The sequence below is a fragment of the Lichenostomus cassidix genome, chromosome 26 (genome assembly GCF_008360975.1).
Source record: "Lichenostomus cassidix isolate B80296 chromosome 26, HeHo_3.0, whole genome shotgun sequence".
NCBI classification, from domain to species: domain Eukaryota; kingdom Metazoa; phylum Chordata; class Aves; order Passeriformes; family Meliphagidae; genus Lichenostomus; species Lichenostomus cassidix.
The window spans coordinates 3,531,055-3,554,484 of NC_139506.1; the positions used below are offsets into that span (position 1 = coordinate 3,531,055).

The window sequence follows — 23,430 nt, forward strand, 5'->3', positions numbered from 1 at the left end:
TTATCCCTAAAGTCTCCTGGAAGTTGTGCTGGAGCCCAGGAGTGCCCATGGAATCTACTGTACCACTCCATCCTCCTGTGCCCAACTGCCCTTCTCCCCAAGATTTAATTCCCTTGTATTCCACATCACCTTCCACAAAGGTGATTTCTCCTCATCCCCAGCTCCCAGCTATCCTGTCATTACCTTTTTTAACCCAAACATGGTTTAATAAAGACCCTTAGAACGAGCTTATTTCTGTGTTTTGGCACAAAAAGTGGTTTTCTCTCAGGAGGATTGGGTGGGCTTTGAAAGCTTTAAGTGACAGCGAATTTCCGAGTTTCCTGTAATCCCTCTGGGCACACAGCTCTTCCCCAGGACTGGAACTGCACTTTTACTATAATATCAGACAGAATTCATGGTACAAACCCCACGCCAACATTTCAGCAGCTCAAATGTCCCCCAGAGCACAAGGCTGTCCGTCATGAATTCTTCCGGAATTGGTCAATACAGTGATGATCACACAAAAAAAAAAACCCCAATCCAAACAAACAAACAAAAAGAAGGAAATGACAGCATGTAAGAGCAGGGACAGGAAATGAGGAGAACAGTCATGCAGGCCTGTTTAGGAAGCCAGAAATCAGTTTCTTTAGCTATTATGATGTAATTTTCAGTGCTTTTTTTGGGACAATTTGCAATAGGATTATAAAATCATCTCAGATATAATGGTAAAATGCCTGATAGAATATAAAAAGCCTGTGTAGCCACATCAGAGCAGTCAAGAGAATTTGCTTTTCTCTCTCACCCTCACTTTCAGAATTACACAAGACTCACAGGCAGAGCAGAGTCTTTGCTTTTCCTCCTTCCTTCCCTCCCCTGCCACCCAGGATCCAGGCTGGAATCTTCCTGCAATCTTGATATCCAAAAATTACCCCCATTTTTGTGTCCTGTTCAGCATCCTCAGTCCTCAACTCACAGAACTGAGAGGCAAATCTCAGTTGAAGTCAGTTGAATTTAGGGATTTATCCATAATCCCCGAGGGAGGTTTGCTCATATCACCATGATAACAGGGCTCTGTACTTGGATCAACATGGGTGTAATTTGTAATAAAGTCAAGCTGGATTTGTCCTGCAGCGTGGGTGTGTGTTAATAAACAACAAACAGGGAAACACTGAGTTATTTCTTTGTAAAACAAATCGATACCTCGGAGTGTAAATTCCACCCCAGGTGCTCAAGCTGATGACAGTTTATACTACAAAGTAGACAAATATTTTCCAAGAAGCTCCTTGCTCACTAAAACATGTCAAACGCATTGTTCATCTCTCTGAAGCCCATCAGTTTAAAATAAAGCAGATTTTTACCGCTTTGATTTGGATTTTATCATGTTGGGCAGCAATTAATGCTTTGTTTGTGAGTATTTAAGCCCAGAGGAAGCACCACTCGGCCTGGCTGTGGTGCTGTGTCAGCTGCTGCCAGACACCACCAGTTTCCTATATTTGGGGTTTTAGCTCCCTGCCATTTAAAAACAGAGTGATTTGGAAAAGCAAATGAACCTCAGCTTTCCTCTGGGGGCTGTGCAGGTATTTTCCAGGGAAATTTTGCCTCCCCATCACCCAGCCTCAGCAGCTGGGGACAAACTGAGTTGGGTGGCTTGAACTGCAGAGTTTTTGGCTTCTGAAATCAGCCTTGGTTCATCTACAGCTGCGAATATTTCCTCCTTGTCTGGTGAAATTGGGGAAGAAGGGAAGGGGATGTGTGGCAGAAGGGAATGTGAGCTCAGAGAAGCTGAGGGAACTTGCACAAACTGCACTTCCTAAGGCTTGAGGGATTGGGCAGAGTCAGTAAATTGAATATTTGGGGTGATTGCAAGAAGCAAAGTTATCCTTTGAGGAGAAGGTTTGATGTTGTTCCTGCAGATTCAAGGCTGGTTAATGATCAAAATTGTATATTTTGGTTAATACCACATGCAAAAAGGAGCAGAAGGGCTGGGACTTCCTGAAATCAATGATGTGGTTTGTCAAAAAGGTGTCAGACAACCAACAAATCCAGGCAGCTTTAGCCTGGGAGCTCCAGGAGATGCCTCATGCCTGCTGGGGGTGGATGGAACTGTTGGATAATCCCCTGGAGTGGGAAAAACAAAAGCAACAGCAAAGAGCAGGTGGTTTTCCCACACCAATCCATCCCTGGAGACTCCTGCTGCTGCTGCAACTTGGTGGCTTTTCTTCCTGCAAAAATTCTGATTGCTCACAGTCTGTTCCACCTGCTGATGTAAATATAAAATTTCATTAATCAGTGAAGCCAAGCCAGCCCCCCCACCAATTGGCTCCAATTTGTTTATCCCATTAGCATCTATCAAAAACCTGTTCAAAAAAAAAAAAAATTCAGGAATTATCTGTATCTCAGGAAATTTCCAGACTCCAAAAAGAGCTCTTTAGCACTGACCTGCAATCTTTCTTGTCAAGTGGTAAGAAATTACCGACTTTCAGGAGATCATTAATTCTCTGATTAACTCCCCCCAAACTTCCAGCTTGATGCTGTTCCTCAGTTTGTTTCTCCCCTGCAAATGGCTCCTGAGATGATCTTCTCCCGAGTCATTAAGCTGCAGCTTTCTCAGCTGCACTCTAATCATATTCCAGGAGAACTCATTCATCATGCCAGTCCCTCCTGCTTTAATGAGGCTTTGATCAGAGTTATCCTGAATTTGGGACAGCATTTTGCACCAAACACAGTGCTGGGCTTTCCTGGTGTTGGCTCTGACAGGATGGGAGCTCTGAGGGACAGGGAGTTCCTTTTTTTTCTTTGTTTTTTTGCAAACAGCCCCAAAAGTTCTGAAGAAGCTCGAGTTGTGATTCATCAGGGGGAGAAGACAGGAAAAAACAATCCCCATGGAGTGTCAGGTCACCCAGCATGGGGACAAAACCAATGTCAGCACAGAGGGAATGGGAGGAAGGGAAGGACAGAAGCAGCTCCAGAGAGAGGAGGGGTGAGGGGATCTCTGGAGATGGAAATTCGGATCATTACCACTTTTCCTGGCCTGGATCAGTTCCCAGGGATGTTATTACCATCAAATTATCCAGTGGTGGGACACAGAGCCACCTCAGGGTGCTCCTGGTGCCTCAGAGATGATGTTGCTCCATCTCACCTCCTCCTCCAGGATTTCTCGAGGCTGTCCCATGTGGAAGGTGGCTGTGACCATAAACACTTGGAGCACAACGGAAAACTTTGTGCAAAAGTCTTGTTTGTCAGTTTTCATCATCTGGCACAGAGTGTCCAGAGAAGCTGTGGCTGCCCCTGGATCCCTGGAAATGTCCCAGGCCAGGCTGGACACGGTTTGGAGCAGCCTGGGATAGTGGAAGGTGTCCCTGCCCATGGTGATCTGAATGATCCTTGAGCTCCCTTCCAACCCAAACCATCCCATGAGTCTATAAAATATTACAGTTCTATGAAATATTACAGTTCTATGAAATATTACAGTTCTATGAAATATTACAGTTCTATGAAATATTATTGTCCCAAACCCATTTGGTTCTGATTAACACAATCCTACCCAATTGCGTTCATTGGTTTTGATGGTAATTAAACAACCAAATTACTGGTTATTTTCTTTTTTACTTCCTTTGAGATACTTTATTGCAGATGGCAAATTCCTCCCTGTGGATGCAGCCGTACAGCAGTCACCTGGCTGTACCAGTAGAAAGCAGCAAACATGGATTTTTTTCCCCCAAAATTTGCTGATTTCAGGCTGAGAACCTCACAGTGGTGGGAGGGAGAGGCTTTAGAAGGACAAAGGTTGCCAGATGTCTCACCACAAATTTCAGTTGCTGGGCAAAACACAGAACTACTCCAAAAATGAGAACTCAGAATCTTGTTTAATTAAAATAAGCAAATTTCAGTGATTCCTTCTGTGGGCAGTGAGAGGTTGGGCTCTGAGCTGCTGTTCCTGCAAGGACTTGGCTCTGGATGTGCCAGCCTGTCCTGCTGGCTCTGAGTGTTCCTGGATGTTCCAAACACACCAGGGTGTCCCTCTGGGCCATGGCTGTGACCTGCAGCTCATTTCCAGGAAACCACACTCAGCCAGAGAATAGCTGGAATTTATTTCATTGTGCAGGGAAAAGAGAAGTGAGTGCTGGTGGGTTTGGAGCCTGGGAGAGCTGAGTGCAGCTCCTCTGTGGGGAGGGATGAACAACCATCACATGGCGGAGAAAATAAAGGGAGAAGTGCAGAGAGACAGATCTGTGTGCACAAAATCCCTCCAGAAAGGAGGAAGCAAAGAGATCTCATCCCTTCCTGGGAAATCCTGCAGTTCCTCATGCCTTTCCACAGGGACTTCATCCAAGCATCCCCACTGTCCAAAGCAGCTTTTGGGAGACTCTTGGAAAGACAGAATCTGTCACTGGCACTGCCCTGAGGTGACAGGGACTCGGTGGGTGTCAGTTCAGACTGGGAGTCATGTTTGGGATGTGGTGCCAAGGGGAAGAGGTGATGAAGAAGGTGGTGACATTGGTGACATTCCCTCTCCACAGTGACAGCTTCTTCCAGACCTGTGTTTAGGAGCAATCCTTTTCCTCTGGCGGGTGGCAAATGCCTGATTTTTCTTTTCCATGGATTCCCTCTGGCTGGGCTCACGCAGAGCTCTCCCAGGAGAGGCCAATTCCAGCCTGTCCAAGCTCAGCAGGGACTGGGAGCACCTGCTGCTCACCCAGGCCTGACTTCTGCTCTCTTTCCCTGCTCTTCCTGCTGTGGGCAACGCCACAGACCAGCACAGCCACCAGGAACTTGGCCACCAGGAACCCAGTGAGGATGTAGAAAACAGTGAAATCCACTTTGGAATGGGACCTGTGGGGAGCAGAAATGCAGCCATGAAGGGGATGGTCTAACCTTTCCAGAAACTCTTTTTTTTTTACAGAAACACTGCCTCAGCCCTAGGAGGATTAGAGATCTCAGCACGAGGAGCTTTGGGCTCACCTGGGGATGCTCTGCACAGCTCTGGGCTCCTCTGGCATGTGGGTCTCCAGGTCGGCTGCTGATGGAAACACAACAGTTTAGTCTGCAGGTGTTTGTGGGTGATGTTCAGCTGGGCAGGTAAAATGGGATACAATCTGGGCAGCAGTAAGGGGATGATGTATCAGATAACCTACAGCAGTGAGGTCACTTTGCTGTGAATCAGGAATAAAACAGTGAGACACAGAACCTCCCTAGAGTAGATGTTGACCAAAGAGGGCCCTTGGCAGATATATGTGAAATTCAAACCCATGAAATTCCAGAAGGAACCTCTGGAATTGCAGTGGTGATGCCTGAACAGGGCTTACCTGAAACAGAGGCTAAACAAAGTTAGGAGAATGAAAAGTAGATAAATTTATTGAAGTCCTTCAAGGTACATTTAGGGCAGACAGAGCCTATTTGAGAGGCTACACCCAAAATGGACCACGATTCATGAGTTCTTCACATTTTATAATTTCCGTCCATTAACATATTGAGCCTTAACCCTCCAATTACACCTTCAGATGATGATGTCAATCACCCCAAGCTTGCTCCCCGTAATTCACTATTGTTTCCACATTTTGGGGCTCTGAGGCAGCGAAGTGTCCTTGGATTCCCAACTTCGAGGAATTATTTTGTCTAAAGACGCTGGGAACAGAAATTTTAGCACTTTATATGGAGCCCAGAGCCACACACTAAAACTACAGGTACACAAAAAATGTAAAGCTAAAAATGTAAAGCTAAAGAATGCAAAGCTAAAAATCCTAAGACATCAGTAGGATCCCATGAAACTCTGAGCCCCATACTGTTGCTGTTGAGTCACTAGCAGAGAAAGAGACCCGGATTCTCAGCGTGGCTTAAAAAGGAGAGCTTTTATTATTTAATCCCAACTTATATAGATTTTTCAGAGGTCACCCAGATTGGTCAGTCAGAAACTTCCCCCTAGGCCTGACTGGCCAGGCCTGAACTGTCCAAACCTCGAGACACTGTTTTTAATGACATCCAAACTTTATCTTTGCTTATAAAACACAGGAAAAAATTCTCATGGGAAAGACCTGTGCTAGCCACACTGAGGCAGCGAAGTGTCCTTGGATTCCCAACTTCGAGGAATTATTTTGTCTAAAGACGCTGGGAACAGAAATTTTAGCACTTTATATGGAGCCCAGAGCCACACACTAAAACTACAGATACACAGAAAATGTAAAGCTAAAAAATGTAAAGCTAAATAATGTAAAGCTAAAGAATGCAAAGCTAAATAATGTAAAGCTAAATAATGTAAAGCTAAAGAACGCAAAGCTAAAAATCCTAAGACATCAGTGGGATCCCATGAAACTCCAAGCCCCATACCTTCCATCACCTCCACCTGCACCTTCCTGAGGCTCCTGCTGTCCCCCAGGAAATCCGTCCTGCACTGGTAGAGCCCCGCGTCGTCCTTCCGCAGGTGCCGCATGGTGACGGTCAGCAGCCCGGCGCGGGCGTTGTCCCTGATGGAGGTGCTGCCCCTCCTGCTCCTGGGGAAAGGTGCCCACAGGGCAGGGGCACTCACCACGGCCTGGCACCGGCCGGCCTCCAGCTGCCTGCACCAGCTCTTCTCGCGCCACCACTGCCGCGGGTCGTAGGAGCAGTTGACGGAAATGGTGTCCCCTTCCATGGCGGCCACCACGGTGACGTTCTCGGCGGCGCAGGAGGCTGTGGGGACATGGGGGGAGTGGGGGTGAGACAAGAGCTGTTCCTCACTGCTGAGCGGATGCTGAATGTCATTGTCATCCTCTAGTGATGGCTGCTGTCACCTGTGGGGCTGTCGCCTGTGGGGCTGTCACTCTCAGGGCTGTGACCCATGGTGCTGTCAGCCATAGGGTGTCACCTGTAAGGCTGTCACTCATGGGACTGTCATCCATGGGGCTATCACCTGTAGGGTTGTTACTGTGGGGCTGCCACCCATGGGGTGTCACATGTAGAGCCATCACTCATAGGGTGTCACCTGTAGAAGTGTCATCCATGGGGCTGTCACCTGTAGGGTGTCACCTGTAGGGCTGTTACTCATGGGGCTGTCACCCCTGGGGCTGTCACTCATAGGGTATCACCTGTAGAACTGTCACCCTTAGAGCTGTCACCTGTAGGGCTGTTATCTTCAGGGTTGTCACCTGTAGGGCTGTTACCCTCAGGGTTGTCACCTTAGCGCTGTCACCTGTAGGGTGTCACCTGTAAGGCTGTTAGTCATGGGACTGTCACCCCTGGGGCTGTCACTTGTAGGGCTGTCACTCATAGGGTGTCACCTGTAGGACCATCACCCATGGGGCTGTTAGCCATAGGGTGTCACCTGTAGAACTGTCACCTTAGGGCTATCACCTGTAGGGCTGTTATCCTCAGGGTTGTCACCTGCAGGGCTGTTATCCTCAGGGACATCACCTATAGAACTGTCACCCATAGGGCTGTCATCCTCAGGGTTGTCACCTGCAGGGTGTCACCTGTCCACTTCCCCCATGACCAGTGCAGTGTGCTCAGACCTTGGCTCAGATACTCTGGAATTTGTCCCAGTGACATCTCCAAACCAGTGCCTTGCTCACCTTTCTCAATCCCACTCCTGCTTCCAAATCCAGTTTAACATTCTTCTCCACCCCATCTTTTAATATCTTACTAATTTTAACCGTGTTGACAACTGGTCTTTGTCTGCTTGGCTTTTTTTTTTTAATTTTTTTTATTGTCTTGGTTCCTTATTTCTAATTTCCATTCCTCTTTGTGACAGGCAGAGGGGACATTCTGAGCTATTAATACTTCCAGAAAGAAGTGCAGTGTGGTATTTGTGGAAATCTCTATTTCTAGTGAAAAAAAGTCGCAGGCAAATGCTTCTGTGAGGCCATCAGTAATGATAAAACAGAAGTAAATGTAAAAATAGTGTCTTGTCTTAAAAATAAAAAGCCTTGTGAGGACTTTGTGCTGTCTGAGCTTTTTAATAACAATTCTTACCATAATTTCAACAATTCTAAGTGAATTGTAAACTGAAAAATCTGAAGTTCTTTCAGCTTGACTAGAAGAAGACCTAAAATGTGTTTTCTGTACAAATCCAACACCTCCAGGTCTTTATCCTGATGTGTTGCTCCACGTGGTTGTTCCAGTCAGGGTTTACCTCATGGAATATCCACTCCAGTCCTGTTCAATCCCTCCAAAACACTTTAACCTCTTCTGCTGTTTCTCCTGTTTCCCCTTCCTTCCTTAATCTCTGCCTCTCCAGCCCCCAGAATTCCCACAGCACTGGAAAACATCCCAAACAGAATCACTAAATGATTCCATGATGTCCCTCTGGAAAATGTTGTGTCATTCTCCTTTCAGTCAATCCTGCTGACAGATCACCAACTGTTGGGGTTCCTCCTCCCTTCCTGGGTGCCACTGGGAAAAATAGCATCTTGGTTCTCATTTCAGAGGGATATTCCTTCCCAAATGGAAATAGCCAATGGAAATAGCCAGGATTTCTGAGCTGTGCCCTTCACTGGGTTTGGTTTCCCTTCCCTGGAGCCCTGCCTGGGCTCATTTGCATCTATGCAAATCCTGCAAATGCAAACACCCAGGATTTTGCAATTTCGCGTTGCACACAGGACTTCTCTCATGGGTGGTTCCTGTTGTGACTCAAAAGGATCCCTGTGGGGAAATCTGGGAGCACTGGGATCACCACTGGCCCTTTGGCAAAGAAAGGGAAAAGGGAAAACCCTGAGGATGGAGCCTTCATGTAGAGGTTGAGCTTTGCCCCAATCCTTCCCCCTCTACCTGAACCCCAAACCATGGTGGTTCTTACCTGCCAAGAAGACCAAGGTGAGGTGCAGGAGATTTTCCATGGAGCTGAGCAGAGCAGGAGCAGGAGAGGAGCCTGGAGAGGAGCAGCACTGGCTCTGCCCCTGGGCAGCTCCTCTCCCCCTCCTGGCTGTGCCGGAAGGAAGGAGCACAGGAACTTGGCATCCTTTTCATCCTGCACGTTGAGCAATTCTCCAGGGACAGCATTGCTCTCGTGGGCTGAAAACTCAGGCATCAGCATTGCCCAGGCTGAGCTGTGGCTGGGAAGGGAGCACCACGTGGTGGCCTGAAGCCACAGGCCTGGCTGGCTGCTCCCAGCAGAGCAGGATTTCATGGAATCATGGAATGGTTTGGGTTGGAAGGATTTTAAAGATCATCCAGTGCCACCTTTGCCATGGCAGGGACACCTTCCACTGTCCCAGGTTGCTCCAACCTGGCCTTGGACACCTCCAGGGATCCAGGGACAGCCACAGCTCCTCTGGGAATTCCATCCCAGCTCCTCCCCACCCTCACAGGGAGGAATTCCTTCCTAATATCCCAAAATCCCTGCCCTCTGCCCTATCTCCATTCCCCTTGTCCTGGCACTCCAAGCACGATGGTGATAAACCATAATAAAGGATTTACAGGAGCTCTGCATGGAGGGAATCTCCAGAAAGCCCAAAGGGCAAGGGATGCTCTCCTGGTAGCTCTGGCAGCATCCCGAGGGTGAAGGAGGGCAAGGACATCATCTGCTGGGTTTTGAGGAGAAAGAAGAGCTTTTGGAGCATTCCTGTCTGACATCCAAGCACAGACAGCAGGGCAGGGGGAACTGCTCTGGGAGAAACAGGAAGGACACAAGATCTGTGCTGGGGACACTAATTCTCCAGTCTCTGAGTTCTGGAGGAACTCAGGAATGCAGTCACAGACCCCTCAGAGCATCAGCAAACAGGGAAGCTGGGTTGGGCTGCTGATTTTTTATTTTTGAGGTGATTTGTTTACTTGGAGATCTTCCTTGCAAGTACAAACAGACCCTGGGTTCTTAACTGGTGTGGTGCTAACCCTGCAGGCCTGTCCATTCCTAAATGTGCTTTTCCTGAAGTTAGTGGTTAAGGAAATGATCCCTCACAGTGACCAGAAATTCTCTGTCACTGTGAGCTGACTGATTGCAGTTGTTGTTCCTTCTTGTTCCAGTGAGCACAAATCTGGATTCTCTTTGAGAATCTCCCAGAAAATGGGAGATTTTTTCTCTTCCACTCCACTGTTTTTTGCTATTACTCTTCCACAGCTGGACCCAGTGTAACTGCACGAAGAGCAAATCATTCGGGGACTGTTGGGCTGAATGAACCATTTCCAGAGCCATTTTCTTTTCCTTTCTGTCAGGTCATCTCTGAAAAATCTCAAAAAATTCCATCAGCCTCCCTGCTGCAGCCCTGGAAAGGAAAGCCTGTTGGATGTGCCTGGCCTGGGAATGAGGGGTGGTCTAGATCTGTCACCTCCAGCAGGGTTTGGGGCAGGGAAATCAGGGCCCAGAGCTTCTGGAGAAATGGAGTTGAACCCCATAAACTCATTTCATGTTGCTGCCCACATGACTGCTAAATAAAATGTGTCATTTGGATGGTTTCCAGCAGAGACAGGGAAGTGCAGGAGTTGGTTCTGCTTATTCTTAAAATCTACCACCCGTCCCCAGCCCATTCCATGAAAAACAAACCCAGCCACAGCAAGGTTCAAATTCAATCCCTGCAGCACTGGGATGAGTTTGCTTGGCCCCAGCAGCTGGATCCTTGGGATTGGGGCAGAGTTTGGAGCAGAGCACAGCTGGATTTCCCCACCCAGTTTGGAGCAGAGCACAGCTGGATTTCCCCACCCAATTTGGAGCAGAGCACAGCTGGATTTCCCCACCCAGTTTGGAGCAGAGCACAGCTGGATTTCCCCACCCAGTTTGGAGCAGAGCACAGCTGGATTTCCCCACCCAATTTGGAGCAGAGCACAGCTGGATTTCCCCACCCAGTTTGGAGCAGAGCACAGCTGGATTTCCCCACCCAGCCACGTCCAGATGAACGCTGCTCTTTCTCAAAAGGCTCCTCCACTCCTGCCTCTCCAACACTCTGCGCTTTAATGGAATTGAAAAAGATGTACAAGAGATGCTGGGAATTCCCCCAGAGCTCTGTCTGACCCAAGAAAACCTGCCACCAGTGTGGCACAACCTCTGCTTGGCCCTGACAGGAGGGAGGGCTGGAAATCCAACACCACACTGAGCAAAACTCAGCCCTTCCCCAGCGTCCATCCACGCACCTTCTACTCCTCATCCCCACCCTGTTTTCCAGTTCTTTGCTCCCATTTCTGGGATGTTTGGGATTCTGTGCTTCATCCCCTGTCATTCCTGGGGGACTGGTTGAAGGCAATGACAGCATATTCCACGCTCTGGGGGTTCCTGTGAGCCTGACTTGGTTCCACATTGCAGTAGAGAGGATCCTCAGGGCTGGGAGGGGATTGCACATCCAGGTTGATGTATGCTGGGCCTTTGCTGTCAGCCTCAGAACTTTCCCTCCTGCCAGTGCTGCCAGGCTGGGAAAAGAAAGGGAAAAACCCTCGTTAGCATGAGTCAATGCCAGGCCAGAGCTGCTGCCAGGAGAATGAGATTTTCCCAGAAGGAAAGGAGAAATCATGTCAAAAGTTACCTTTGGTCATGACAGAGGGGAAAAAAACCTCTTTTCTTCACCACCTCTCCTGGATCCAGGTGACAACCTCATGGTCTGACCCTGCTTGCTACTCTTTGAATCCTTTCTCAAGGGTTACTAGGATTTGCTCCACTGGGTTTGTTCCTACTGGAGTTTTCTTGCATTAATTACCTCCCCCTCTCTCCAGCCAGGAATATTCCTTTCTCTGCTGACATTAAATACCATTTCCCTCCTGTTTGTAACCAAACTGAGCTCCAAGATCCTCACCAGCTGGGCCCAACAGCTCCTCCCAGACTCTTGGGCAGGGATTTGGTACCACATGGGAAATAATTAATTTTCCTTACCTGGGCTGTGCCCTCTGCTCTGTCACTGCTGTCCTCTGCTTGTCTGTTCCCTTTGGAATGAGGCAAAATCAGAGCGTTTAGATGTCGAGAAATCCACGGAAAGCCCTGTGCCTCAGGAAATTTGGGGAAGCTGCGGGATTGGGACAATCCCAGCCCCACATACCTGTTCTCCCCAGGAGCCTGTAGTGCCTGACCCCCAGAGTGACAGCGGTGACCAGAGCCAGCAGCAGCAGGGTGAGCAGCACCACGAACAGGGTGATGACAGTGTTGGCATTCCAGCTGCAGGAGAGGAAGGCAGTTAGCAGTGTGGGGTGGTTTAACAGCCCTGCACCTAACAGAGCCCATAAAAGGGTCAGGGACAGGATTTATGTGCTCAGTTCTGTGCCCTTGGAAGGAGAGTCTGGCTCTCCTGCAAGATCTCCTGCAGATCCTGCAGGATCCTCCATCTCTGAGGCTGGGATCCTGCTGATCCTGAAGGGAATAAGAGGCTCTTTGGGTCTTCCCTGGTTCCTGGTTCTTGATTTTTGTACCTGGCTGTGCTTTCTGAGCTTTTCCTACTCTTCTCCTGGCTCTCTCAAGAAACAAGGCTCTGTTTGAAGCTCTGAGCACAATTCCAGCCTCTCTGTACTCTCAGGTGCTGCTGTGACATTGATGACAGCAGATATCCAAATGGGAAAAAATCCTTTACCTTTAACAGGTAAATGGGTTAAACAGCAGCCAAGGACTGTCCCATTGTTAAATACTCAAACAGGAATGTGCAAAGTTGAGGTTTAGAACCTTGGGGGTTCTGTTGCTGTGAGGAGCAGAGCCCAAGGACAGGAGGATAAAGAAGTAGAGAGGCACCTGCAGAAAGCTGTGCCATGATTTTATCAATCTGCCTCCTCCTCTGGAATTTGGGTTAGAGCAGGGACTGCAGGAGGAGAGACCACCTTTGGTGAGGATCCTCTCATAGCCAATTCCTCTGCAGGCAGGAGTCAGAGCAGCCAGAGCTGCTTTAATTGTGTAAAACATCAGTAATTTGTGTGTGCTCAGGCTCAGAGACTCTTTTTGGGCCTTACCTGGATTCTGGGCTGTCACCCAAAAGAATTTCTTCACTTCCACTTCCAGTGTTTGGGAAAGCTCTTCGAGTTGACACTGCAATCACAGACATGAGGAGGGGAATGGTCACCGTGGGGCTGCTGTGCATTCACCAGGGAAACCCCTGTCACTGCTGTCCCCATGCCCAGGATCCTGATCCCATGACTTCATCCAGAGCATCCCAATGTCCCCTGTCATTGTCTGCATCCCTGTGAGAGCCAGGCTGCAGCCTGGAGCTGCTCTGCCGTGACCAGGGGCCTCAGTGCCACCCCTTACTGCTCAAACATCATCTGGAAGAGAAACCAGAAGTCACAGATCTGGAGAGTCTGGGTTTAGAGTTCTTCTCTTGCCAACCTAACAGGAAGGTCTTTGAAGGCCAAAGGATGAGCCACTGTAAAGGGGTTTTAAAGTCATTATAAGGAACTGGTGTCAGAGGATGAGTGACAGAATCCTCTCTCAGGACAGCTGAAGATGCTCCCAGGTTAGGGAGGAGCAGCACAGTACCGGTGTGGATCTGTTCCCATGCCATGCCATGCCATGCCATGCCATCCCATCCCATCCCATCCCATTATCCTATCCCATTCTATCCCATCCCATTATCCCATCCCATTATCCCATCCCATCCCATCCCATCCCATCCCATTATCCCATCCCATTATCCCATCCCATTATCCCATCCCATCCCATCGCTATTCCATAGGGTGGTGGCCATGAGAAGGTCCAAAGCTGTAGGGTCTGGCCAGGAAAACACAGGCAAGGTGGGAGGTGGTACCAGCTGGGCAGTGCAGAGGGAGAGAGCAGGAAAATGAGTGTGGAAAGCACAACATTCCAGATCCTGAGAGATCCATACCCACCCCTGGAAACACTGAGTGTGATCTCCTCCATGCGGGACAGGCCGGATTGTTCCTGCAGCACACACCAGTACACCCCTGAGTCCTCTGCCTGCAGCTGCTGCATGGTGACAGTGACAACGCCCTCCTGGGGGTCATCCTGGATGGTGACTCTGCCTTCCTGAGCCATCCTGTGTTCCCCAGGGGGCTCGGAGCTGGTGGTGACCAGCACATTGCACGGCTTCCCCTCTTCCTTCCTGCACCAGGCTTTGCTCACATCCCTGTAGTCTGCAATCTTGTACTGACACTGGACAGACACATTGCCTGATTCCTTGGCTGAGAGCCTCTGGGTCCCTGGAAAACAGCAGGATGTGTGCTGAGATCCCAAAGTGGGATCCCACAGCAGCACCTCCTCCCCAGCACTGGAACACCCTGGATCCCAGACTCCCCATGCAGAGATGTCATAAATCTGGGTGTCCTGTCCTTGTCCTCTGGTTCCCCCAGGGTCTGTGTGCTATGGACACTCAGCCCATAGGGTGAGGGAGGGTTGGTGGCTGTGGGGTCAGAGCAGCAGCAGTGCCTGGCATGGGGCTGAGGGGGAACCAGTGCTGGAGCTACTGGATTGGCCCTATGGGAAGCATTTGGGATGAGCAGCCCCAAATCTGGGACTCACAGGAGCCTCCCTGGGGTGTCTGCTGGGAGCAGACAGAGCAGAAAGGGCCAGGCCTGAGCTGTGGCTCAAAGGTCTTGTGGATAAATTGCCACTGTGAGTGCTGGAGGGACAGGCAGGGGGACAGATGGGTGTCACCTGGGCTGGGACTGCCCACATCCACACCTGGCTGCCAGCAGGGACTCACTCCTGGACACAAAAAGTGCAGTGGGAACTCACTCTTGGACACAGAGTGTAGTAGCTACTCACTGCTGGACACTGAGAACATGGCAGATACTCACTCCTGGACATGGGGTGTAGTAGCTACTCACTGTTGGACACTGAGAACATAGCAAGTACTCACTCCTGGACACTCAGTGTAGTAGCTACTCACTGTTGCACACTGAGAACATGGCAGGTACTCACTCTTGAACACAGAGAGCACGACCTCCCTGATCCGGGTGCGATCACGGCCCAGTGCACACCAGTACACACCAGCGTCCCCCACCTGCAGCTTCTTCATGGTGACAGTGAGAACCCCTTGCTGGTTGTTGTACTCGATCCACTCTCTGTCTGGTGGGGATTTATTCTCCTTTCTCCACTGAGGGTTCTGTGTCTCCAGCGGGTCTGTGCACTGAGTCAGCCCTTGCCTTCGGCACCAGGTCATGCTGGGGCCCTGGGGGCTGCGTGGGCACTGCACTGACACAGTGTCCAACTCCCACTGGAGCAGCTCTGTGGAACACCAAAGGTGGGCAATGCCAGGTCAGTGCTGGGCACTGACCAGGAGCCAGCAGGACCAGCCAGGTCTGTGGGGCTCCTTCACTCACTGGGGGGATCAGGGGAGCTGCTCAGCTGTGGGGAAGAGGCAGAGCAGGGGAAGGAATGATGTTTTCTGACAAGGCCTGGCTTTGTGTGGGGTTACAGGTACTCACCCCTGAAAACATTCAGCGAGATGGTCCTTAGCCCATACTCATATCCACTGGAATAGAAAACACACCGGTATGTGCCTGACTGCTCTGCCTTGAGGTCAGTCATGGTGATGGACACTGTCCTACTAGAGGTGTCATCCTCTATCGTAATTCTCCCATCCCCAGATTGTTGCTTTTGTCCAGATCTTGTCCACAGTAAATCTTGACATCTTTGATCTATCCAGAGGCACCAGGATTTTGTACTGTGGTCTTTAGTCTGTGCTGCGTAAGGACACTGGATGTACAGAGTGTCCCCTTCCCGTCGCCTCCTGGCTTCAGGGGCTTGGCCTTGGAGACCTGGAAGTATCAGATGGGGTGAGGAAGAGGGGAGATGATCACAGAATCACAGAATCACACAATCACAGAAATGCGGAATCACAGAATCACAGAATCTCAGAATCTCAGAATCACAGATCACAGAATCACAGAATCACAGAAATGCAGAATCTCAGAATCACAGAAATGAAGAATCACAGAATCTCAGAATCTCAGAATCACAGAATCTCAGAATCGCAGAATCTCAGAATCGCAGATCACAGAATCACAGAATTTCAGAATCTCAGAATCTCAGAATCACAGAAATGAAGAATCACAGAAATGAAGAATCACAGAATCACAGAAATACAGAATCACAGAAATGCAGAATCACAGAATCGCAGAATCACACAATCACAGATCACAGAATCGCAGAATTAGCAAGGCTGGAAAAGATCTTTGAGATCAACAAGTCCAACCTGTGTCCTCACACCACCCTGTCACCCAGACCCAGACCAGCAAGTGCCACACAGTCTTTTCTCAAACACCTCCTGGGATGGTGACTCCATCCTGAGCAGCCCCTTCCAATGCCAATGGCTGTTTCTGTGAAGGTTCAGGGCTGCTTGCAGCCTCATGAAGGACACAGGAACACTGCCTCTGACTTTCCCCATGGATACTTACAGCTGGAAGAACCCCAAACCTCAAAATCCCTTCACCTGCTTGGAAATGTGATTCTCAAGGTGTTGGACCTTCAAGCCATCAGTGTCTGGAGCTGTCCCAGCAAACCAGCCTCCCATCCCTGCTCCTCCCTGCAGGCCAATGGGATCACCCCCTGCCCACACACTGCCCTGGGGGCCAGGGGGTTTTTGGGATGGTGGGATGGGGCAGAGGGAAGGGGCTGGGGCAGGGTGTGCAGGATGGGGCAGAGGGAAGGGGCTGGGGCAGGGTGTGCAGGATGGGGCAGAGGGAAGGGGCTGGGGCAGGGTGTGCAGGATGGGGCAGAGGGAAGGGGCAGGGCAGGGTGTGCAGGATGGGGCAGAGGGAAGGGGCAGGGCAGGGTGTGCCCTGCAGCTCCTCCGTGCCACATCCCCGGAGATGCCAGCAGCTCCTGGCTGGGAGGCTGTGCTGGGGACAGGTGGATTCCCCAGCAGATGCTGGGAGCTCTATGCCCTGCAGGGTGGGCAGAGGGGCAGCTGGTGCCCCTGGGCACTGTCACTGTGCTGAGCCAGGACTGCCAGCAGAGGAGCCAAGCAGGGCCAGCAGGATGGGGAGGCTGACTGGGGGAGGCTCTGTGCTCCCAGTGTGGATCATCCAGGGCTGGGTGGTGGGAACTGGGGCTGCTCCTTCCCTCCCACCCTGCAGCAGCTACCCAGATCAGAACCCAGATGGTGTCAGAGGAGCTCCCCAGGCAGCAGGAAGCAGGGAAGGATGTCCCAATCCCTGGGAACAGAACCCTTCTCTTACCTGGGAAGCAGAGTGGCAGCAGGAAAAGAGCTCTGAACTCCATGGCCATCCTCAGCCCCAGGCAAAGGGCATTTCTGAGGGCTGCCCAGCTGTCCTGTGCCAGTGTGGGTGCCCTGTGCCCCTCCTGCCTCGCGGTGACACAGCTGGGGGAAGTGGTGAGCTCTTGCCTCAAGCGGAAACACCCCCCGTGTTTTGTTACAACATTGATATGAAGATAATCTCCGGGCATTTTGGGGAAGTGGCTGAGCACAGAGCACAGCCTGTCCTGCTGCCAGAGCCCGTTGCTGCTCTCGCCTGCCTGGTGGCACTTGTTTTGTCACCCTGCCTGTGGTGAGGTTGACCCACCTGGCCCCTCTTCCTCCCTGGCTGGTAGGAGAGAAATATTCCATTTTTCGGTGTCACATAAACACCCCTGTTTCTGCACATGCTTTGCAGGCCTGGGCTCCACCAGGGCTAATGGAGGGAATGGAGAATGGCTCCTGTAGCTTTTCCTTTCCTTTCCTTTCCTTTCCTTTCCTTTCCTTTCCTTTCCTTTCCTTTCCTTTCCTTTCCTTTCCTTTCCTTTCCTTTCCTTTCCTTTCCTTTCCTTTCCTTCTTTCCTTTCCTTTCCTTTCCTTTCCTTTCCTTTCCTTTCCTTCCCTTCCCTTCCCTTCCCTTCCCTTCCCTTCCCTTCCCTTCCCTTCCCTTCCCTTCCCTTCCCTTCCCTTCCCTTCCCTTCCCTTCCCTTCCCTCAGCCTCCCTGAGGATCTCTGCCTCCTGGAAATCCACACAAAGCCTGTTCTCCTCCAAGCAAGCAGAGCCACCTGTGGAACCCTCCAGGTCACTCATGTTCATCCCAGCCACCACCACTGTCCCCTTTGGTGACAGCTGTCCCAACTCTGGGGGGATTCCCTGCTGACCTCCCACACCTGGTTCTGTCCCAAAGAGCTGCTTTGGGAAGCAGGAGCAGTGTCAGCTCTGATTTCCCTTCAGGCCAAGCTTCCCTGGCCTTTCTCCCTCAGGGTGTTGTGAGGATGCTGGAGAAGGTCTGTCCTTCCCTCTGCTCCCAGACATTCCCCATGCTCCCCACACTGGAATCACATCCCTCACCAGCAGGACTTGCCTGAGCCCCTCCCTGTGTCCTTCCGTGCCCTTGAAGGCAGCGAGAGCAGAGCAGTGAGCTCAGTGCCAGCACGGTGTCCCCAGGGCCACCAGCCGCCCCGCTCCAGCAGAGCAGCACACAGACACTCCGCTGACACCCCGGCTGCAAATCATCTCCAGTTCCAGCAATAAGCAGCTTATTAACAATACATTCTGGCTAATCATTCTGTGCTCGATATCTGGGCATTGTCTCGTCCCCAAATCCCTCTCTCATCAGGCACTTGATGCTCAGTAACGAGAAGGGGAAACAGGCTTGAGCTCCTGCAAACAAACCCCAGGGGGCTGCAATTAGTTCAGTTCCTGCAACTGGTTGCCTCCGAACTGAGCCCAGAGCTGCTCCTCAGCCCTTCCCACGGTGTTTGCTGCATCCATGGGAGGTTCTGTCTGATGGGAGAGGTTTTTTGGGGCAGGACAGCTTGGGAAGTGATGCCTGTCCAGGGCCTGACATCTTGGAGCAGCAGGAATGTCATGAAGTTGGTCCTTTTTCTGCATCTCTGACAGAGGATCAATGTGATTTTGATGATAGAATCGCAGAAAGGAAGATGAATGTTGTCTCGGGAGGTCACTTCATCCAGCCCAGGGACACAAGCAAATCAGCTCTGTCCCTGTCATTCCTAAAGAGCTCTTCAAGCAGTTGAGGCTGCAATGTTCTCCTGTTCCAGAGCTGCACCAGCCCTGTCTGAGCTCTCCTCCCTGCCCTTCATGCCTTGCTTCCTCTGTATCCCTGTGACCTCGGAGAGCAGATCATTCCCATCCTCCTGCTGCACCTCCACTCCTCCCCTCGGTGTTTCCACTCCACACCAACACCAGATGGTTGCATCCCAAAGATTTTCATTTTCCCTCCTCAACCGTGTTCCTGGAAGCTTGGATCTTTTTTCCTTTCCTTCTCTGAACTCCCTTTTCCATCCACCTCTTCCCTGACTGTCTCCTTGGATTCCCCGAAGCTCCTTTGGAGCTTAAGGATGGATCCATCCCCTTCCAAGGCAACCCTGGAGCTGCAGTTGATCGATTGCAGCTGGTTGACTCTGGTCGCTGTCACACCCACAGAAGCCTCTCTGGGTTAGATTTTTCTGCAAATATCGGGAAATTTGGGGGGTTTTGGGGCTGCAGAAGCGGAGCGAGGCCGCCAGAGGGCGAGGGAGGCTCAGGAATGAGCTCCGGTGACACCCGCGGGTCCCCCCGGCCCGGGATGGACAGTGACAAGAGCCAGGTGCCACCCCTGCCCTACAGGGACACCGCCACCAGCCCGGCTGGCTCCAGGGGACACCTCCAGGGCTCCAGGGGCAGCCGCAGCTTCTCGTTCGGTGTGACACTCACGGGGCTGTGCGACACTCCCGTGTTTCACCTGGGGAAGAACTGCTGCTCCGCTGGGGGATGTCCCTGTCACCTGCTGGCTGCAGACAGTCCCCAAACACGGCGGTTTGCCCTCCTGAGCCTGTCCGAGCCACACTGCAGAGTTTGGAGAGGAGATAGATGGATGGATGTCTCTGAGACACCAGAGAAGCTGTGGATGTCCCTGGATCCCTGGAAGTGTCCCAGGCCAGGCTGGACAGGGCTTGGAGTGACCTGGGACAGTGGAAGGTGTCCCTGCCATGGCAGGGGTGGCACTGGGTGACCCTTCAGGTCCCTTCCAACCCAAACCATTCCATGATATCCTTGCCTCACCTGCAGTGGATTTAAGAGCTGCTTTCCCCCAAAATTCTGAGCTGGCTGCAGGCTGAACACCTGACAGCTCCCAGGCCTTCCCTGGGACCACGAGCTGCATCCTCACCACAACCAGAGCAGCTCCTCACCCTCACCCCAGGGCTGTGGGGAATCCATCCTAAACAACCCCAAAAAAGGGGAATTCTGGGATGAGGCAGAAGCAGGAGGGACTCTCTTAGAATAAAGCAGTAAAAACGGCTCAGGGAATGAGCAGCAGCCGGGCTGGGGGAGGCAGGGAGGGCTGAGACCCCCAGGCTGGGTGGAGGGGCTGCTGGACTCTCCCTCCTGGCTGGACAGGGGCTGTGGGCTGAGCTCTGGAGGAGAAGAGGCCCCACAGCAGCAGCTTAGCGAGGGGCCTGGTGTTTGGTCTGTTCCACATCAATGGGGCGTCCAGCTGTGGCTGAGGATGAAAGCGAGCGAGAGAGAGAGGATTAAAGGCTCCCAGGGTCTCCTCTAACCCGCCTAAGACTCGCCAAGAGGGCAGTGTGAGGCTTCAGCAAGGCTTCTTCATATGGAAAATATTATGGGAGGGAGAGAAAGAGGAGGGGGAAGGGAGCAGGGAGAGAGGGAGGCTCTGTCCAGAGAGGGCTGGGGGAGGACTGACCACTGAGAGGCTTTGGGAGGCTCAGACCAAACCCTGGGAGAAAGGGCTGGTGGGGCACAGGTGAGAGGAGTTTGGGAGGCCTGGAGATGGGAGAGACACAGCAGCAGGAAAATCAGGGGATGGGAGAAGGGGGAAAGTGGAGAATGGGAGCGAGGAGGGGGCAGAAGGGAGGGGATGGAAGGGGAGGTGGTGAAAGGCAGGCAGGGGGGCAGGAGGTGCTGACAGGCTGGCTCTCTGCTCCCCGCTGGGGCGGCCAGGTGGGATCCCTTCCCTCTCCCTGCTCCCAGGAATGCCTGCCACGGGGAACAAATTGCTACCAGGAGGGAGGAATTCTGCACCAGCCAGCTTTCCTGTCAGCCGCAGAGTGTGGAGCCTCCGGGGCAGGATAATCCCGGGAGTTAACACCCTGCCGTGGTTATGGCCAGGAGGAGGACCTTTCCTGCCTCCTGCTCTGCCTGCCACCGTTCCCCTGCTTTTGGGATTTTCCTTCCCCTACGTGGGGCATTCCCATCTCATCAGCCCTTCCTCCCAGCGCTGAATCTCCCCGGAATCCTCAGCCTCCCCGCTGCACTTCCCTCCTTGATTTATCCTCATCGCCCTTCCTCGACCTCATTTCCAGCAGGGTGAGCACTCGGGGCGCCGGGGGAAGGCAGGGCTGTCCTTCCCTGGCTGTCACACCGAGGTGGGTGTCCTGCTGTCTGCAGCACTTCTCTGCACACCAAACTCAGATTTGGGCTGAAAAACACAGCTTTTGCAGCTCCACTCCCTCTCACGGGCAAGGACACCTTTCACCACCCCAGGGTGCTCCAGCCTGGCTTTGGACACTGCCAGGGATCCAGGGGCAGCACAGCTTCTCTGGGAATTCCATCCCAGCTCCTCCCCACCCTCACAGGGAGGAATTTCCAGCCTGCCCTGGGTTGCTGGGTTTTTGGCCATTGCTGCAGCAGCTGAAAATATTCCAGATGGTGCAGAAAAGGCAGAGTCAGAGCTGGGAGATGTGCCCTGGCTCTGCCACACCTGCCAGGTGAGGGAATTTCTGTGAGCACGAATGTCCTGGTGCCTTCTGACCCCTCATGGAACAAGTGGATTTTAACAGGAGAGAGCTCACTTCCTCCTCCTTAGCAAACACTTCCCCAGGGTCTGAGGAATTTCAGGCAAAATTCTGGAGGGCTGAAGTGTCAGAGCAGCAGCCACCCCAAAGGTGCTGCTGGGTTTTGGGACAGAAAAACCCAAACTGACCCCATTCAGGCACTCAGCTCACCCACCAGCCCCCCTGACATCCCAAATCCAAGTCTCTCCCACACTTTCCCACAATCCTTGGCAAAGCAGTTTGCCCCCTTCCCTCGCCCAGCGGGGCACAAACCCCTTTGCCCCCCGTCTGGAAATCTGCCTTCCTGTCCCTCCCTTCCCTGCCTGCCCGGGAAGCCAGCGTGGATGCAGTGCTGCCGGCTTGCCTGTCTGAGCCGCTCAGTTAAGAATAATAAACAAATTCCTGCATGGAAGGATATTCTTGAAACCTGCCAGGGAATGCAGGCAGCAGAGCCCACCTCCTGTCCCCCTCCAGCCGCGGCTCCAGGCGCTCCTGAAACCTGAGCTGCCTCGCTGCGGAGCTGCACCGTGGCCTCGCCGTGCACCTTCCCCCCTGACCCTGTCTGGATTCTCCTGTCCTTTTCCTGACACGCTCCCAGCCTGCTCCTGCCTCACACACACCGCCAGGGGCTCACCGTGATGTTTGGGGTTGGCTGTGCCCACCCTGCAGCTGGGCATGGGGTGGGTTCACACAGGGAATTGTGGAATTATGGGGTGGGATGGGATGGGATGGGATGGGATGGGATGGGATGGGATGGGATGGGATGGGATGGGATGGGATGGGATGGGATGGAGGGACCGTAAATCCCATCCAGTGCCACCCCTGCCATCGGCAGGGACACTTCTCACCATCCCAGGTCACTCCAAGCTCTGTCCAACCTGGCTTTAGACACTTCCAGGGATCCAGGGGAAGCCACAGCCTCTCTGGGAATTCCACCTCACCCTGTCCCCACCCTCTCAGGGAACAAATCCTTCCCAATATCCCATCCAACGCTGCCCTCTGTCCCCTTAGCCCATTGTCTTTTCTCCTTGTCCCATTGTCCTTTCCCTTGTCCCACTGTCCTTTCCCCTTGTCCCAAGTCCCTCTGAAGCACAGCCATTCCTCACCTGCCCTGCATCCCCACCCTGCTCCCTGCAGCTCCTCTGACTCAGATCTCTTTCCCTGCCTCCCCACGTTCCTCCTGCACCTTTTTTCAGCCACACAGCCAGCTTTTCCCACCTTGTCCTGCTCGTTTTCCCCTTCCCAGCTTTCCTCCTTGGTTTTTCCCCGTTTTCCCCATCCCAGCTCACCCAGGCTGCAGGATGTCAGCTGGAGGCTGAGCAGTCCCCAGCACCCTCTGGCCCTGCCACACTTTTCAACCCACTTCCCATTCGTCTTCTTCTCCTCCTGTAATTCATTGTTTTCAGCTCTCCTCCTCCTCCTCCTCATCCCCTGCCTCTTCCCTGGGTTTCCATCTTGAGAAACAGGGAAAAACCCATTTTGCTCTTTCCCAATTCCCCTTCCACCCCCTCCCACCTCCCTTGCCAGCCCCGAAACCTTTTCCTGATAGTGTTGCTGTAACTGTTCAATTAAAGGAGCAATTAGAAAATCAATCAAAGCAGAGCAGAGCTGTGTGCCGAGGGGGGACTGGCTGGGGACAGGGACAGCACTGAGCCCGGCCCAGCCTGGGGGCAGCTCTGCTCCAGTTGTCTCCACTGCTGGGGACACCGAGGACAGGGTGGCACTGCCACCACCAGCCTCAAAATTCCCCTCCTGAGGAAAGCCTGGAAGAGCTGCTGGTGCTGCCCATGGTTTGGATCAACCATTCCATGATTTTAATGAGATAAATCCACAGATGGAGGGATTTAGCTGTGATTTCCTGGGATTTCTCCTGCTGTGTGCCTTTGGATGGGTGTTCCTGGCATGG

General features: G+C 52.1%; 2 protein-coding genes across 4 annotated transcripts; both read right to left on the reverse strand.

Annotated features, from left to right (window-relative positions):
• Window positions 1-4,049: 4,049 nt before the first annotated feature.
• On the reverse strand, window positions 4,050-8,873 carry LOC146427001 (triggering receptor expressed on myeloid cells 2-like). Of its 2 annotated transcripts, none has more exons than XM_085082965.1 (4): window positions 8,747-8,873; window positions 6,304-6,645; window positions 4,942-4,999; window positions 4,050-4,812 (listed from the first exon to the last, which is right to left on the reverse strand). In XM_085082965.1, exons 1-4 carry the CDS (start codon window positions 8,784-8,786, stop codon window positions 4,599-4,601), a joined length of 654 nt encoding a protein of 217 aa, XP_084939091.1. In that variant the 5' UTR covers window positions 8,787-8,873; the 3' UTR covers window positions 4,050-4,598. The 2 variants fall into 2 exon arrangements, with proteins under 2 accessions (XP_084939091.1, XP_084939090.1); XM_085082964.1 differs by having other exon boundaries at window positions 4,942-4,996; window positions 8,747-8,801.
• Window positions 8,874-10,811: 1,938 nt separating this feature from the next.
• On the reverse strand, window positions 10,812-17,318 carry LOC146427002 (polymeric immunoglobulin receptor-like). Of its 2 annotated transcripts, XR_014856584.1 has the most exons (9): window positions 16,987-17,318; window positions 15,232-15,564; window positions 14,726-15,031; window positions 13,675-14,004; window positions 12,802-12,877; window positions 11,907-12,022; window positions 11,744-11,793; window positions 11,400-11,546; window positions 11,198-11,286 (listed from the first exon to the last, which is right to left on the reverse strand). XR_014856584.1 is itself a non-coding variant. In XM_085082929.1 (8 exons), the coding sequence occupies exons 1-8, from the start codon at window positions 17,213-17,215 to the stop codon at window positions 11,086-11,088; spliced, it is 1,641 nt and encodes a 546-aa protein (XP_084939055.1). In that variant the 5' UTR covers window positions 17,216-17,307; the 3' UTR covers window positions 10,812-11,085. The 2 variants fall into 2 exon arrangements, 1 of the variants encoding a protein (XP_084939055.1); XM_085082929.1 differs by lacking the exon at window positions 11,400-11,546 and having other exon boundaries at window positions 10,812-11,286; window positions 16,987-17,307.
• Window positions 17,319-23,430: the final 6,112 nt, after the last annotated feature.